This window comes from Triturus cristatus, chromosome 5_1, assembly GCF_964204655.1.
Source record: "Triturus cristatus chromosome 5_1, aTriCri1.1, whole genome shotgun sequence".
NCBI lineage: Eukaryota > Metazoa > Chordata > Amphibia > Caudata > Salamandridae > Triturus > Triturus cristatus.
The window spans coordinates 843,973,411-843,991,760 of record NC_140587.1 but is presented as its reverse complement, the minus strand read 5'-3'; the positions used below and the strand labels follow the sequence as shown (position 1 = coordinate 843,991,760).

The window sequence follows — 18,350 nt, the reverse complement described above, 5'->3', positions numbered from 1 at the left end:
TCACTGGCATCGCTCACCAATTTCAAGGACTCACCCTATTGCACAGTACTGTTGGGAAAAAGTGGGATATTTGTTGAGGGAGCTGAGAGCCCTACTTACATAAGAAACACAATCCTTGTCAGGGTGAACCACAAAAGGCACTAAATAAACCTGTGATTAACCCTCTGGTGGCTTCGCACAAGAGCAGGTGGACTAAACTTGGAGGCAAGGTGTAAACTAATTATGCTGCACTAAAACAGTAATAAAGTGAAAAGAACACAAGAAAAATCACAAACCAATATAGAAAAATAGAGTAAAATGTAATAAAGAAAAAAACACCACAAAGTACAAATATCCAATCCGTAGAACCATGAGTTTACTCTGACTACGATGGAGCATGGGTCAGATAAAGGGACCAGGTCAGTCCTGGTAAAGAGTTTACTTTCTCAAAGTCCAAGTACACGTGAGGAGCCTCAGCCAGAAATTCCAATTGGCAGGCAGTGTGACGAAATTCTTTGTTGGCACAAGGAGCAGGTCGTCAGTGGAGTTTCACATTGGCAGAAGATGTGGGTGGTCGCTGTTTGATAAGAAGAGCAGATCTCTGTCAGAATTTGATGTTGGTGAGAGACACAGCAGCCCTTCCTGACATGACAAGCCTGCTTGTGGTCATGAAGAGTCCCAAACGTTTGAATTATCACCTGGAGCTTAGTGTTGAGTACACTCTGATGTCAGTCTAGGGCCCAAGACCTGGGGGGAACCTCTTGGTGATCAGGTCTCACTCCAGGCAGAGGTCAGCAGCAGGGCTCAAGCAGGTTAAGTTGCTGGTTTTTAGCCTAGAAGTTGCTGTGAATGCCTCTGGAAGCTTGATGTGTCCCTGTATCTCAAATAGAAGGTCATACAACCTACCCTTGAAGTCGCCTCTTGGGATACTTGGTTCAAGGCAAGCAGCTACAAGCTTCCGTCTTCAGGCAGCAGGGCAGTCCTTCTTCTGAATCTTTCAATATTCCAGGAGCGTTCCAATGAGAGGTCCTGAGGATCCCCTTCTCCTGTATTTGCTTCCAGTTTGTCTAGAGGGACAACGGCAAAGACAGGAATGGTTTCAGGTTCCTTTGTGTGTGCTGCAGGCAGGGTCCTTTGAAATGTAATCAGGGCAGGGCACAACTCTTCCCCAGCCATCCTGACAAGAAGACCCACTAGTCTCTACATACACCCAGGACCCTCTTGTCCCCTAGTCTGGAAGAAATACACAACACAATGCAGGAGCACCATGCAGCAATTCACAGCCATGTGACATTGACAGAAAGGCCCATTTGGTTTAGGCAGGCAAAATGCCAATTTTCTAAAAGGAATACTAAAAGGAGAACCTGGCTCCGTTTGACGTTATGCTCTTATTATTTTTGCGCAACAAATAGATCACTATCTTTTCTGTTTGAATCGAATTTTTATTAAACCATTCCTTTCTTTGCAATTGTTTATATTTACCAAAAAGATTTTAGTTGCATGAGAAGTGAAGAGACACACATTTTTCAAATAAACATACAAAACATGAAAAATACTTATGACAATTCACAATAGACAGTGCATGAAATACTTATATACAAACACATTTATATACAACAAAGTTGGACTTTTGCATCATAACATCAGAAACTAGAATACTCTTATCGCTATCTTGTTTTTGGGGCCAAACATGTGCCAAACACGGGAAAAGGTTTAGAGTGTGTGCGTGGGGCATACAATTCAATACAAATCCCTCACGTCACAACAAGTTTATTCAAATTCCTCTGTGTTGAAAAAAAGTGCCGACGCGTTTCAAGACCCAGTCCTCTGGTACCGGGACTCTCATCAGGGCTTCATGTTAATGGTCAGCGATTTCTAAAGAACATAAATGAATGATGCGAACTCCGCATCAGTGAAAATGAAAACTAAACACTACTCTCCTTAAATATGCTTAATTCAATTTTTCTGTACCTGATTGCCTGGTTCTCGGACAAAGCTGATGCTCTGACTTCTATTTGCGTGATAACCAGAATCTCTCAATGGAAATTAGTGCAGTGCGCTTCGTAGTTTATGCCGGGGGGGGAATTTTACAAAACATTAAAATGATTGTGTCTATTTTAGTATATTTAAATACATGGACATTGGGCAACTCGACGGGACAAGGTCAAAAAGTACCTTTCAAACGTTCCCGGGTTGCTCAGAGGCAGGCGTCTATTTCTGTAATCATTGCATCCCTACAAACGAATGGGGGACAAATTACTGAAGCCATTAACTTGTCAACGATATTATAAACATGCTAGATTCCAGCATGAAGTGCACTTACTGTTTTTAAGTCTGAGCACATCAATATTCTTTATCCAATATGAACCGCAACTTGACTGTCAGCTGGGCATTCCCCGTGTGAACACTTCCTGTATTTTTACCCTATGAATCATGGGAAAATGTTTTGGACCAGTCACATTGATGTTCAGGTCCCATTGGGGCTAAGACCGGGCTAGTGCATTCTGGGACATGCAGTTCTGAGCTATACTCTTGAAAGTTCCGTCATTCCATTCAACCCAGTTACTGCACGATTAAACTTTAGAATTAGATAAGCTTCTTTTTGTAGCAACGCGTTGTCGATGTCTATCAGACGTTTGGTTGTATCTAGACCTGACAAGACTGTCCACTTGAAGTCTCTTTCACTGTGAAAGTTATCCATGAAGTGTTGCACCATTGGTGCAGTAACCACCTTCTTTTTGATCCTGGAACGATGTTGCGCGATTCGCTGGTTGATTTGCTGATTTGTCTTGCCAATATATAATTTCTCACAGGGGCAAAGTATTGCATAAATAATGTTCTTAGATTTGCAATTCGTGAATTCAGAATGACGCCATTTAATGTCTTTATGTGAGAACTCAATCCCCTCTATTGTGAAGTCACATGCAGCACAAGTGCCGCATTTGTGATGCCCCTCAACTGGTTTTAATTGCCATTGTGTCCTTAGATTTTGTTTGCTTTAAGATGGAAAAATGTCAGCTCTCACAATCGGCTGGCCAATGCTCCTGTTTTTCTTCATGGCAAAGAGTGGTTTCGGGAATGGGCACTCCAGGTTTTCCAACAGGTGCCAATTTTTTAACACAAATTGTTAGAATGTTTTGGTATCTGGATTGAAAGTTGTAACACAAACCAATCTTTCCAATGGTGGTTTGATTTTCTTTTGTAGCAAATCTTCTCTAGGCGTGTACCACGCTCTGTTTATTGCATGCTTGAGTAGTTTCTTAGGATATCCTCGCAAGATTATCTGTTCCTTTAAAATTTCTAAAAGGAGCATTTTCCAAATAGTATCTTAAAATGTGACATTACCATTAAAGATTATTTAAATTACAATCAAATGAGTGGAAGATGTAATTCTCCATCTGTTACTAAAAAATAAGTTATCACTTAAGTGTAAAAAGGTAACCCAGTGTTAGTCTATGAGGGAAACTGCCTTGCAGCCTGCCCTATATGCCTTGTGGGCCTTCCTTTGCATTTTCAGAATGGAGAACACACGCATTTTACCACTAGTTGGCAAGGGGAAAGTGCTCAGAGATCTGAAGCTAACAAAAAAAGTGTTCAACATAGGAATGCACAAATCTGGGATGACCGTCAAGAAAAGACCTGGTCCAACAATTGTCCACATGAAGTACAACCACTACCCAGTACTGTGCAGAATTAACCAAATTTGGCAGTATTGGGTAATGTCCTTCCAATAGACTAGTATTGCCCAGTAGCCTTTATTTAAATATATATATATAACTACTCATACCAGAGAGTGTCGCATAGCAGTAACCCTCTCATTCGGTATTTGCTGAAGTGCCAATACTGTGCAGTACTCACCTATTAAAAAATAAGAGAACATAGTATGCATCTAATGCAAAATGCATTGGCTATTCTTATTATGTCCTTCAATTAGCATCCCAGCTTAAAAGACGTCATGATACAAGTCAAAACCGTAGAAAACAGACTCAGGCAAGTAAGTTGCTGCTCTCTGACTTTACAGATAACGCAACATAATGTGCAGTGTCCAGATTGTGACAATTCACAGTTATGCAGTCCATCCAGTATTGCATTTTAGTTATATCTATCATAAAATTATGGGTTTTGGAGTAGCGTAGAACTCGCCGAAAGAGCGTTTCAACAACTCGTCTGGGGTAGTGAGCGCTATGTAAATGCAATTACAATACAATTACATTACAAAAAAATTATGTACTTAGTGCGTCTCTTCACATAGTGCTGTGAAATAGTCTCACCCATCAATCACAACACCCAGTAGGGCAGTATCATCCCAATATGGCAGCAGTCACTGCATCACCTAGAATTCTTCAATAACCACCAGCCGACCACAGCACCCAATGTTATTATGCAGCAGTAAACTGCACCACACAGTAGCCATCCCAACACCACCAACAAACTACAGCCAGGCCTAACTCTCAGTGCCTGTCAATCACCCTAAGGCGTACTATTGTCTAATATTCAGGCCCGCTAGATAACAATGAACTCCATCAACTAGTATTTTGCACTATTCCTCCCCATAATTCCATTCTCTCTGCTTTTATTCAGCATTGTAAATTCAGTAGACAGATCTCTCACTACTGAGCACTATAGACCCGGCACAATACGTTGAGTAAATGCTCGGAACTGTCATGCTGGAGCCAGAACAAATCACCGTATATATCAGGAAAGATTCTGCCACAGTACTCAGAATTCACTAATACATGACCATCAACGTACAGAAAGCATGATCGCCATTAGCACATACCTGTTTCCTTTCCCGAATAAAAAGCCTGGAGATCTGAACTAATTTGCAAATTGATTTTGAGTAGCAACGTAATATTTCCCTTTCACAAATAATGGCATACAAGACAGACAGATGCACTTCAAAATAATGACACCTAGAGCAATGGCAACCAGCAAGGATGGGATTTTTTGATATAAGGTGATATGGAAACTCTGAGGTGTTTAAGGACATTAGGTTAGTCTATTTTAACGTGAATTAACTCACACTATTCAGGCCTCAATTGACATGTTCAACTCAGACCTTGGCTCTCATTTATGAGGATTTGGCGCTGCCCTACGCTAATGTGAAAGGGCAGGAATGCACCGTAGATATCTAATAGGGTGCAGTCCTGTCCTTTCCTCCAAGGTATGCACCTCTTCAGCAGCATAGGTGCAAGGGTACCTGTGCTGTTAGCAGGATTGTTTGTGTGCAGGAAGGTGCACCTTCCTGCACAAGAACAGTCCTGAGAGGCGTTTTCCTCTTTCTATGTGTGCTGCAAAATGCACTTATTAGCAATTTGTTGAATAGCTAACAGAAGACCATTCTAAAGCTTTGGGTCAGCAAGAGAAAAGGCCATACCACCAGGCTCAGAGTGCTTGATGAAACAAAGAATCATCAGCAAAACAACAGAGCCAGAAAAAAGTGACTGGGGGTACCTTGCTGAGAAGGTTTGGCATGAATACATTTAGAACCCTTCTAAGAAAAGGCATGGTGGCAACATTATTAGCCATAAAACTGAACCAATACGCACCAGGAAGCTGGGAAACTTCAGAAACCTTTTTGAAGGGTAAATAATAGCACAATATTCTTGGTCAGCTGTAATCTCTGAGACATATCAGAAGGTGAGCCCCAGCATAGTAACCTATTACTATAATTTCTTCTCCCACAACCAGAGCATGCAGACGTTGACGGAAGAAAGGAAAAACTCTTTCCCAGCAACCACATCTGCTAAAAACAAGAGAGATTACAGAACTCACTTGGTCCCCAAAAGATAGCAACTTATCAAAGCAAAAGCCAGAGTCATGAACCTTGGGAACTGGTGAGGAAGACCTACCCATCTCACTGGGCTAAAAGGCGTGCTTTTGCAACCTCTTCTGGCCCAAAATCTTATGACCGCCTTGCTGGCACTAAACTTCAGTAAGTTACAAGTCATCAGCACCTCAATTCCAGATAAAGAGGAGTGGAGGATGTGCTGAAATGGAGACGAAGTCAGGTCAAGTACAGGATGAGTTGAGTGTCATCAGCGTAGGAAAGGTAGTCAACACTGAAAGATTCAATAAATGCACCAGAAGTTAGATGTTGGAAGAGAAGAACCAGTGGAACCTACAAAGAGAATTGTGACTGTTCAGAATGTAATTTTGGGATCACAAATACCTGGTTCTGACTAGAAAGAAAGGAGAAAAACTGGGATAACGCCGGTTCATATAGACCTACTGCCACCAGATTATGGATTAAAATGGAGAGATCCATTGTGTGAACCATTGATTGATAGTGTACCACAGGAAGACACAAAACCCAATCCATGGTTGTTGGACTTGGCCCTTTTTGCAGGGTCATCCCTGAACTTTTTGCCTTCTTCCTAGCCTTTTTTCTGACATTGTGTTGGTGGTTTTAGGACTCTGGGCACTTTAGCACTGCTTTCCAGTGTAAAGTGTGTGTGCTCTCTGTGGTAAATGTGGTAAAGATTGGTCTACACCTGTTTGGCATATCTAATTTACCTGTCTGTCCCTTGTAAAGTGGTATCTCATATACCCGGGGCTGTTAATTAAATGCTACTGGTGGGAGTGCAGCGCTGATTGCCCCACCTATCAAACCTATCCCAGGCCTCTGCCATTGCAGGGCCTGTAGGGGTAGTGTTACTGCCGCTGTTACGTGGCACCTAAAGTGTGTGCCATGTCTGTGACCCCCCTTTTACTACATGTCAGTCACCCCTAAGGTAGGCCCTAGCTAGCCCTATGGGCAGGGTGCATTGTAGGTAAAAGCTATGACATGTACCTTAAGGGTGTGACATGTCCTGGTAGTGGCAAACAGCCATTTTGGTTTCTCACTGCTATGGGGCTGCCCTCCCATAGGAATGCATTGGGGATTCCCTGATAAGTGTTTCAGTGGTAATTCCTGATATGAGAGGAGCTGCGTGGTCAAGTTTGGTATGTTTGTAATAGTGATAATAAATGCTACGTAATGGTGTGCGCAGATTTATTATAACTATCTTAGAAATGCCACTTTTGGAAGTTGGCATTTCTCTGTGCTATGAGTCTGCCTGCCTGATGTGTATTGCATGTCTGGTTTTGGGGTGACAGGGGCTGGTGAGGTGTGTGTGGCTCCAGGAGGGGCAGGGTGAGTCAGCGCTAGGCTGAATAGTGCATCTGCATTTGGAGAAGTGGGAGGACCCTGAATAAGTCTGTGCCTGCTATGTGAATGCTGGTTCCACCGCCCTGTGGTATGTCTGATGGCAGAGCCCCCATCTCACAAAGGAGGGTGTGATCACTGTACACAAAGTGCTCCAATACCCCCAGAACCAGTTGAGGCTGGTCCCCCCCCAAGCACTGTGCCAGGGCAGGCAAAGAAGAAATGTGATCTAAATATAGGGGCTGTGACCCCATATGGTGTGCTTTCTTGTGCTGATGGGACCTGCTGCTGCTGGGCTCTAGGAGGAACCACCACAAGGGACTGCCTCCCTGCCTGAGGGCCCTGTAAGCTGGCCTGCCTGGGACCAGCCTTGTGCCCCTAGAACTTTGCTTGGTGGAGCTGAAGACTCTAGCGCCTCGTGAGCACTGAAATTTTGCTCCTGGAAGAGTGCTGGAGATTTGCAGCGTGGAGCTGTGACTTGCTTCGAGGGAATCCCGACGTAGGGATTCCCCCGCATTGCTGGCTTTTTTCGGGAGTCCACCCCGCGTTTGTGCTGCTTCAGCGGGAGCCCACCCTGCACTTATGCATATTTTATGGCGGGTTCCCACCCCGCACTTGTCAGGAAGAGGAATCACCGCTGTGGCCCGTCCCGAAACGGAGAGCCACCACAGCGCAACCAGGAAGGCAGGCAAGCTTCCTGACTCTGGGCAGGGTCAAACAGAAGGAGGCTGCCGAGGCTGCCAATGGTAGTGCGGCCGGCCGGAAGACAAGCACAGTGGTGACCTGTTGCCAAGTAGGGCTCCCGTGAGCTGGTGGGAGCCCACACCTGCGAGGAGCAGTCAAGAGGTCCTGGTGGAGCGGGGACTGTCGAGGCACATAGCCGGTGCCTATCCCCTGCTGGAAGGAGTCCCCGTGCAGCTCCGGTGAATAGGGCATCCATTTGTGCAGCGCGGGTGCCGCCAGAGGCCCCCGAAGTGTCCTGGTGAGTGGGGGCAGCGCCATGAGCATTTTGGTGCTCCCGAGGCAAACTGAGTGCCAGTGCCTTCCTTGTTTGTACACAGCTGCACCACAGTTGAGGGCAGGTGCAACGGAGGGGGACAATGGATTTTTAGAGTCTCAGTGGGGCTCTCACAGCACGGCAGTGCCAGGTGTCATTTGCTCAGCTGCACTGTGAGAGCGCGGGCAGCTGCAATGTTGGGGGCCATTTTCTTTTAGAGTCCCAGTGGGGACCCAGGAGGCACAGTGGTGCCAGGCCCAATTTCACAACTGCACCGCGCAAGAGAGAGAAGGCAGTTGCAACCTGGGGGCATTTTGGTTTCCCTGAGAAAGGAGTAAGATACACTCTCCCTCCCCCAGTGCATTGTGCACTCTGATTGCGCTGCATTGGCAGCTAAGCCCTGACACTCTGGACAGAGGGCATTTTGAGCCCAAGTGAAAGGCCAGTGGGCTTGAGGTCAGTTGTAGGTTGGTAGGGCGCAAGGTCCTAATGTCATTAATGTGATGCCTATGACATAAGGTGTTTATGCAGCTGATTATGCCTGATCTAATGTGATTTATGCATCATGCGTTTATGTGGCTAAGGTGGATATACTGCTGAGTACAGTATCTTATCAGTAGTAACTGGTTGTGTTTTATTTCTACTACTTGTGCTTTCTAAAGGTCCTGACAGTGGCCCGATTGGCCCTCACCTGTGTATACAGTCCCCTATGAATATTGCCTAGTGCCAGTTGGCACAGTGTAAATGTGTGATTACAATTCTAATGTGTTTTGGATAATACAAAGCCTATTTTTATATAACCTTGTGTGGAGTTTCTTTTGTAGTGTGCCTAGTGTGTTGCTGCTGTGTGTGTGTGTCGCACAAACGCTTTACACATTGCCTTTGGGATAGGCCTGACTGCTCGTGCAAAGCTACTCAGAGGGTGAGCAGGGGTTATCTTCAGCGTGGAACTTCCTTGCCCTGACTAGAGTGGTGGTTTCTGCCTGGCTTAGGCGCATGCCCGAGCCAACCAGAAATCCCATTTCTAACAATGGTACTTAGTGACAGATGAATAAAATTCCAAATTGCACTTTCTTTAGGAGTACCCAAGAACTTCTCAAAAAAGGTGCAATACCCACATTTCTCAGAGAGGCCACTGTGTTTTTTATTGAATTATTGCCAGCACTTTGTATCAGCTATACTTTATTTTTAATTATACACTATAAACACTACTCTGCAGGGTTGCTATTCTTTTCATTAAATAGTACTGGCATTTCTCAGTAAGGTTTGCAAGTCTCTATTAAGCAATGCAGCATTTGCTGCTGTAAGGACTACTATATTTGTAATGGAATAGTAAATGCTTTGCAACAGGACTGCTAAACTTTATTAGAACAGTCACACCACATCTCTGTAGAACTGTCTTTAATGACACATTGTTGGCTCTTACTAGCATGCCCTGCAACTCTCTCAATAGGAGAGTATTGATACTTCTCCTATACTGACCCTTCTCAGCAGGACGGTTCTACCTCATGTGGGACAACGTACCTCTCGCAAGAAAGCCACTGAAGAATTGTTTGACCCCTTCTCATGAGGGTATGTCATACATGTACTAGAAGAATATTGAGATCTCTCAGGAGGGCTGATATTCTTTTCAGTAGGGTTGGTATTTTTTGTCAGGTAAAGATATCTCACATGTTTGAAAATCCCTGTAATGAGGAATTACTGGAGACTCAATGCTTCGATTTGTCCCTAAACTGAACATCAGAATGCTGCAGAGTTGGCTGTATTGCTACACTGAGCAACTCGTCTGTCCATGTCATGTTATGCTCCTTGATCCGTTTTCCTGGATACCTGGATACAGAAGGACTAAATAGTCCAATCTGTTCTTGCCAACCGCGGCAGGTCTTACTGCTTCTTTTGGATGTACAGAGACTGTGTCGCTGTCTTTGTCCATTCCAGCAATCATTTCAAGGACCTGTATACCTATACTCAGAAAAGTAAAGTAAGACATAAAAGGTGACCCTGCACCGTTTGATAACTGTTGAACTCCTTATGTAGATGACATATTTGAGTCCTCCTAATATATTGAAATGCTACAGTTTATGAGTCCAGTGTCTTCCCACCTGATCACACTTTCATAAGACTCCAGTGACCAGGGTTGTGTAGGAGAGGGAACCAAATTAAATGTTGTGTTGCCTTGTGGTTTTATGAAATTAAGGTTTCAGGAACGCCCTTTCTAATTATATCAGTTGTATTCTATCAATCACTATGACTTCTTGCAGGTAAAACTCTCTTCAGATAAAATTAAGAATAAAAACAATAAAAATACAGGTGTAGCGTACTATAAGGAAAGGGGGCACATGGAGAGAGAATCAAGGGGAGAGGGATGTAGTGAGAGAAGAAGAATGAGTGAGACATAGAAGAGGTGCTAGGTAAAAGCAGGAGAGGGAAAGAAGACACAAGGTAAGAAAGCAAGTGAGGGATACATTGATAAAGGGAGATAACAAGACACAAGAAAGAGTGTTCAAAAGTAACACAAAGAAGAGAATACATATAAGAAAGAAGGAACAAGAACACATAAGCATATATACAGAGGAGGAACAATCTGTGTAAATAGCACTGATTAAAAGAGGGAGACAAAGGACGAGAGATGCAGAATAGACAGAATTTAAGTGGAAAGTTCATAGAGAAATGAGAGTAAGCATAAGGAAGCAAAATGAGAGAGTGGGAGGGCAATTGACAATAAGATATGAGAGTTTTGGGCTGAATTGAACGTTTATCAGGATTTGAGCAATGTTAGTGACCCAATGCACTATCAAATGAATTTATAAATGGCTGTAGGCTACTACCCAAAAATCCCCTCGCAAAGAAATACGTGAAGTTCTATTAAAGTCAGTGCAGAAATTCCCACACGCACAGGACAGAAATAGCAAAATTGCTTTTAAATAAGAAATAAAAGAAACCTACCATTGTACTAAAACAAAGATACTTAAACATGTAAGTCAGCCAACTTCACACACCTATAATTTCAATCACTGGTTAATTCTGCTTCATAAGTACCATTATTTGAAAACACTCTATTTAATTGAGTAGAGCAACAGCAATAATTCATAGAATGCGTTAAGGCCTATACTTATTTTCCCATTCTCGCAACAAATATCAGTTATTCAGACCACCCCCAGGACGCCTTTTTTTTTGTTATATCAATACTGGGGGCCAGGCCCCCAAAAACATACACTCCTAGCTACGGGCATAGCACACACACTGTGGCACTGATAAGCAGTATCACAAGGCATATCATCCTAAAGCTAGCATGAATATGGACCACAAGGGGGAAAATCTAGGTGACCATGGCGAAAAATGAATTTGCTGCAATTCCGTCTAACTGGATAACTGTACTGAGGTCAAAGTGTATAATTAATTATTTTTATGTCGTCACAACTGCAATTACTCTCTTTTCGCTACATTTCTTATGTGAAGCTTTGGTGAGGTATGATGTTAAGCACAAGTCCCATCCATTGTCCACTCAGTAGCACATCTAATCATGAAACCATATGTGTATGAGAGACAGGGTATGAGGATATGTAGGCTAGAATAAATAATTGCAAATACCCCAGTTTTACACTATTGAGTATTAGGTGTGGTGTGCTAAACAGGTTCATTTCGCTTTCTCCATGTTTGAAGGTGGTGATGTCCTGTTCTGTGATGACTTTCTGATCGATTGTGTTTTATCAGCACATTGGTGGAGTGAAGGACCAGTGATTCAGATTAGTGCTTTTATAGGTTTAATGTACATATTGAATGATGATGTTGAGGAGGGTGATTCATGTTGAACTCCTTAAGACCCAGGCAGAGTGAAATAGTTAATACTTTTATTTTCAGTACTGGGCTCCATTTTGAAGGTGGGACATGGCCATTTAAAGGCAGGGCAATCAATGCTCATTGATGCTTTCAGGGTGTTGAGAAGTGTTGTGTTGTCAGCTGTGCCTAAGGCTGGCAAAAGATCTATGAGAAAATGAAGGCAGGAGTATCAATTATCCATTATATTCAGTGTGTCGTTCATGATCTGGAAGATGCAGTTATCATTTTAGTTAAAGCGCATTGGGAGGCTGATTAGCGGGCGTGCAGTAATCTGTCCTTTGATTATATCTATGATGAGCTTGTAGGACAGTGTTGGGGTCAGATGCAGATTTGTGGTTCTGCAGCAACATGTAAATGTTCAAATTTCCTTTATAGGTGAACTTTCTGACTTCCTAAAGCAGTGTCATGGCCTGGAGATTTACAGGGCTGTAAAATCATCTAATTCCATGCTGCCGGAAGTTCTGCACTCCAGGATAAACAGCATTTTCATTGGAACAAGTGTCAATCTGAATTCCATATCCCATCTGACCTTTTTATTTTTGTAGAAAATAACTAAAGACCTTCTAGGACAAAAAGCATAGGTTCCTTATCAGCGAGAAAGTGCACTGAGAGCTTTATATATGAACAAGTGACACAGTGCAGCACGGGCAAGTCACACTGTTGTGCTGCACTGCGTGACAGGGTAAGGGCAGAAATGCGCCATATTTAAGTCAATATGGCGCATTCGTGTCCTTTCCCTTTTGCTGGTGCCTTTGTGGCAGCCTACTGCCAATGCACTCACCCTTGCATAGTGGTGCAAGGGTGCCTGTGTTGCATGCAGGACTGGTTTGAGCAGAACGGGACACCTTCCTGCACAAAAATAATCCTGGGAGGCATATTCCTCTTTCTATGTGTGCTGCAGAATTCAGCACACATAGAAAGAGGAAGGAACGAGTAGAAATAGAGGTATTTCTCCTCGTTATGCCTCGCCTTGCCAGTTGTAAGATTTTGGCTCCTTCCCAGGTTTACAAGTTATTGTAAATCTGGGGATGCGTCAAAATCCATTAGATTTGCATGGGAACACCCACTCAACGTCCATAGAATGGCTACCCAGGCAGAGTAACGCTATGCAGCGATTTGCGCTGAGTTGCATTATTGCAGATCTTTGAAGCCACTCAGAGCCACTTAAAGTGGCTTTGAGAGGCTTTAAAAATCTTAGAGGTTTGCATCATGCATGTAACACGTTGGGTGGTGTAAACATGACCCTACCCTCCCAAGCCCCTGAGTGTATGCGTGTTACAGAACAGATAAAATAGCATAACATCATACAACAAAGTATCATATATGTGCCAATCCTTGGAATATCACTTTATGTTGAACAAACAATTGTACATTTTATATCGAAACTGTGTATTACGTTCCCCACATGTGCGACTGTAATAATGTTATTTATTTGTTTCAATTTCACTTCCTACCTCAGTCCATGTTTGCGTCTGTCACAACTAAAGCGACTTTGATATTTTTTATTTCGAAGAATATTATTGTATCTCAGAAAGTATGGGTATTTGTACATTCCTGCTCACTGCTTATTGGAATTTAATAGCCAGCTTGGAAAGCATTGCATGAACATGGCATGTCAATAGAAACCTTTTGAAGCCCGACAAGGTGAAATCTGCTTAACAAGGCTACAGCACCTGTCAAAAAAGATCAGAAATGCGTGGTATCATAAGGGTTATCATTGACATACATCACTACAATTTGTTTCCCCTGAAAAAGCTCATTAAAACCATATCATGCCACCAGCTAAGCTTCCAGGCCAACACTAACGAATCTGTAGCCTTCAAGAAGGTTATGGATCAAATACTTCGAGCAGGTAACCTTCGGATAGCACAGCTCTAATTTGCAAAGTTTTGAAAATGTGATTTCTAGAAAAGGGCATACAATTGCCTTATGTTTTTTAATCTTCTGTTTTTTTTTTTATCTCCTCTGTGATTTGTTTGCACTTTTTATGAAGAAAACACGGCCCAGTTTGCTGAGGTGATGGTGTATGTAGGAGTTGTGGATGTTAATGATCACGCGCCAGAATTTGCCAGACGCTACGACACTTACGTATGTGAAAATGCACAGATGGGGCAGGTATGAAAAGCTAACGCCAGAACATTGCATATTTTTATACTATGTAGATTGCCTTACTCAATTTAAGACCGAGTGCGTCGATGCAATAAACAAGTTATTTGTAGTTCCATTAGCCATAATGTTTCTGTATCATAGTAAATTTTTCTTAATAGATTTATGCAGTTGTAAGTAATGGTTGGTGATGTAAATGATTTTAGGAACTGAGTTTTGACATATGTGTGGAAAGTAGTATTTTTTTATTGCAGCAAACCTGTATTTCTGTTCTATTAAATACAGTCAACAGCAATCTAAAGTTTGGACTGTATACACCCTTGGTTCATGCTAGGCCTGACAACCTTGGTGTAGTAATCCCCAAACTTTTGGCCTTCATCTCTCCTGTGTGCTGAAATTGTGTTTTTTTTCACTTTAGGACTTTTCACTTTCCAGTGCTAACCAGCGCTAAAGCACCTTTAATTTATCTGTAAATCCCTAGTAAATAGTACTACAAGTACCCAGGGACTGTACATTAAATCCTATTTTGAAGGCAGCAGCACTCATTGTGCCTGCCACCCAATAAAGCAGCACTGTAAGTCTTAGGACTTTCACTACAGCATGTGTGTGCAGTCTTAAACTACCATTTCGACCTTGCAAAATAAACCTTTTGCTATACCTACACCTTCCAGGTAAATACGTATAATTCGACCCTCAGCTGGCCCTAAAGGATCAGAGAGTATAAAAAAAACTGGACATATGAAATGAAGTTTGACACGGAGTGGCAGTGAAAAAACTCGTAAAATAGTTTTTCACTGTTGTGAGGCCTAAATATGCCATTGACTAACACTGGGAATAATATATCACATTTAATAAGTGCTAACGTTAAATTGGGAGCAGGTAGAAATAAACTGTTTACCTTCAAATATGTTGTAATTTAAAATCCTCTTTAAGTCGAAGACAAATTTTAAGTTACAATTCTGAAAATGACACTTTTAGAAAACTGGCATTTTCTTGTCCCAACCAGCTGTGCCTCTCTGCCAGTGTCCTGGGTCCCATGAATGTGAATGGCTCTGATGTTAAGGTTTGTGTATTTCTTCCTGACAATGACACACAGGTGGCTTTGGTATGAACAACGTGGGCCATCCTGACAGGATGACTGGGAAGGGGCTGTACCCAGCCCCACTTACACTCCAAAGGTCTTTGCCTACAACACAAACAAAGGAACCTGACACCAGGCCTGCCCTGTCTGTTGTCACTCCATACCGTTTAGAGCCTTGACCAGGGGAAGAACTTTCCTTAAACAGTACTAAGGGAAAGACAGCGAGGCCCCCGCAAACAAGTCTATCAACAGGTATAAATATTGGACCTCCAGAGCCACTTATCTGAACACTCCTGGACCTGCGGAAGATTCAGAAGAAGGACTGTCCTGCGGCCAGAGGACTTCCCTGCAGCTTGAAGGACTGCTTTGCTGTCTGAGGAAGGAAGAATGGACCTCCTTGCCTTAATCCCAGGCTTCTCAGAGTGATGCCAAGGGTAAATTGGCTGACCTCTGGTGTAAGCTACAAGGACACACAAGCTTCAAAGGCCTCCCTGCAACTTCCCAGCTGATCAGCTGTTACTGGATCTGCTAGACCGGCCAGAACCATCATGCTGGCCTCTGCTGGAGTGAGTCATCATCCCCAAGTGGTGCCTTCCCAGGTCCTGAACCTTTGGCTAGGATCAGTGGGCTTCAAGCCACTGTTTTGTTGTGTGTTGCCAAAAAATGACATCCTACTGCCTTTCCCTTTACACTTCCTGTACTCCAGCAACATTGTCACATACTTCATTTTAAAATATCCTTCCAGTTTGCAGTAAGAAAAGAAAAGTAAACATCTATCCCCATGTAAAATGATTATGCAGCAGACAAAAGACATAGCCTGACATTTGATCTCTGTCTTCGAATCAAAATAAACAAAGATTTTAAAGGCATCTTCAATTATTGCTCAGACTTTCCCAACTCACCAAAAACCGCCTTGCGGCTCACTAGTGAGTTCGGACCCACAGTTTGAGTGAAGCTTGTCCAGGGTAATAAAGATCAGGTAGGCCTAAGTGTGAGTTAGATTTGTCAGTGGCAGGGCAGAAAGCCCTTAGACATTAGGAAGGGGCTGGGCAAGGTCCTGAGGCTACCCATTGAATATAAAGGAGGATGAGTACAAACTCCTAGGACATCCTGCTCAGGAGAGGAATGCCCTGCCCCACACCCAAGGCCCGTTTACCTTTATGCCTGAAAGGTATACACAACACACCAATGGGGAGCCTTTCACATTTGTGTGACCCTGGACACTGTCAGAATGGCACATTTGGTTTTGTCAAGGGCTCCCATTGACCTTGGTTTGATCCATTCCTCTCACGGGCACTAGGCCAAGCCACACAAGTGGCATGGTGTTTTTATTGCCACAAGTGGGGCACCGCTGGGTTGTACGAATATCGTGGATACTTGAAAATTACGCAGTTTCCCTCACAGAAATGTGAGGAAAATGCATGAATACAGGAAATGTTTGAGGTCCGCAGAGCTTTGCTTGTAAGAAAACCTTGTGGAATCCACACAAGGCACACCACCCTGGAATTTTCTCATTTTCAAAAATCTTTGTGATTCATAGGTTTTCTTGGAGGGCACCACATCTTGGCCCCAATTCCTCAGTTTCCCCATTGCTTCTTTCTCAATGTAGCGCTTTTGGGCCTTTTGTGTCATGGTGTCTTGCCTGACAACATAATTGAGCTACTGTTCTTATCGGGAGACATGTGGGAACTCAGGGTGGTAGAAACTTGCGTCTTCTTGCCGATTACTCAACTTTCAGTCAAAAAAATGGGGAGGAAAAATGTGTATTTTTTACCAACATGTATAATTGCAAGGGCTTCCAGGTACAATTGCCTAGTGGGAGCCATGTAAGTCATGCACCTCAGGACTACCCTGCTTGTCTATTTTTACAAAATGTGAAGGTTTACTAGGTTTCCCTCTGTGCCGGCTGAGCTAAGGCCCAAAATCCACAGCTACCCAACTTGCAAAAAAGGGTCAGTTTTCAGTGCACAAATGTGATGTGTCTATGTTGCATTTTTATTGGAAGACTTGAGGGAATGCAGGGTGGTAGGTTAGACACAGTCTAACCTACCACCCTGGGTCTAAAAATCAAATAAGAATCACGCAAGTCACAACATTGGAGTCTCTTATGTGTCTAACTTTTAAAAATGTACAGATGTGCTTGGTTCCCCTAGGTGCCGCCTGAGTTAGGACCCAAAATCCACAGCTATGCACATTGAAAAAAAGGGTCAGTTTCAGTCGATAAGTGTGATGCATATGTGTTGCATTTTGGTCCATTTCCTTTCTCGGCCACTGGGCCTACCCACACAAGTGAGATACCATTTCTATCCAAATACATGTTGGAACATAGAATAGGAAAACGTTTATCACCGATTTGATTTTGCTGCATATGTGCCTTCCAAATGTAAACCAGTTTGTAAGTGAGAAGACATTTTGAATTATGCCCTTTGAATCACATGCCAGTATTGGTACCCAGAAATTCAGAGATATGTAAATAACCACTGCTTCAAAACTCTATATTATGTGCCCTTTTAATAAATACATAGGTTTCCTTGATACCCATGTTTCACTGTACATATTTCACCATACAAATTGGTCAATACTCAGTACACAATGAAAAACTATTGTATGGTGTAGCTTAGTTGTTGGCTCCTGGTACCTTGGATTCTTCGGGAATCAAGAAACCCTATAAATCCCTGCAACCATAATGGTGTAGTAGAAGTACTGGTATGCAGTTTTTGTAAATTAGCCATTGTGACAAAAAGTTACAGATGAAAATGTTGTCATAAATGGCAGTTTTTTCCTACTCATTTTTAATATTTATTTAGTTCAACAGTTATTTTCTTCGGGAAAACCTTGTGAGATCTACACATATGACCCCTTCTGAAATTCATGAATTTATGTCCTTTTTTAGAAATCTCTAGCTTTCCTGGATCATCCATGTGTTTCACTCTGGAAGCACAAAAAATAGGAAATATGGGCTATCTCTTTGAAAAAAGCCAATGTGGTAAAAAAAATTCAGTCTTCCAATGCAGCTCTGCATGTTCCTGAACTCTGGGTGAATGGTAAATTTAGTACAGCAATTCAATTATAGATGCTATTTTTAGGACAAAGAACAGACACTTTTATTTAGAGTACTTTTTTCCTATTTTTAAAAAACAATCTCAAAATACAGCATTATTTTGCATATTTTCTCAGTCCCCTCCAAGGGAATCCACACA

At 42.7% G+C, this 18,350-nt stretch overlaps 1 protein-coding gene across 1 annotated transcript in view; it reads left to right on the top strand.

Annotated features, from left to right (window-relative positions):
• The window catches only part of CDH19 (cadherin 19), a 925,430-nt gene that overhangs the window by 727,890 nt on the left and 179,190 nt on the right, over positions 1-18,350 (top strand). Inside the window, exon 9 of the mRNA XM_085605889.1 lies at positions 13,957-14,078. Within this exon, the coding sequence (XP_085462015.1) occupies positions 13,957-14,078 (122 nt within the window). The remainder of the gene's footprint in view (positions 1-13,956; positions 14,079-18,350) is intronic.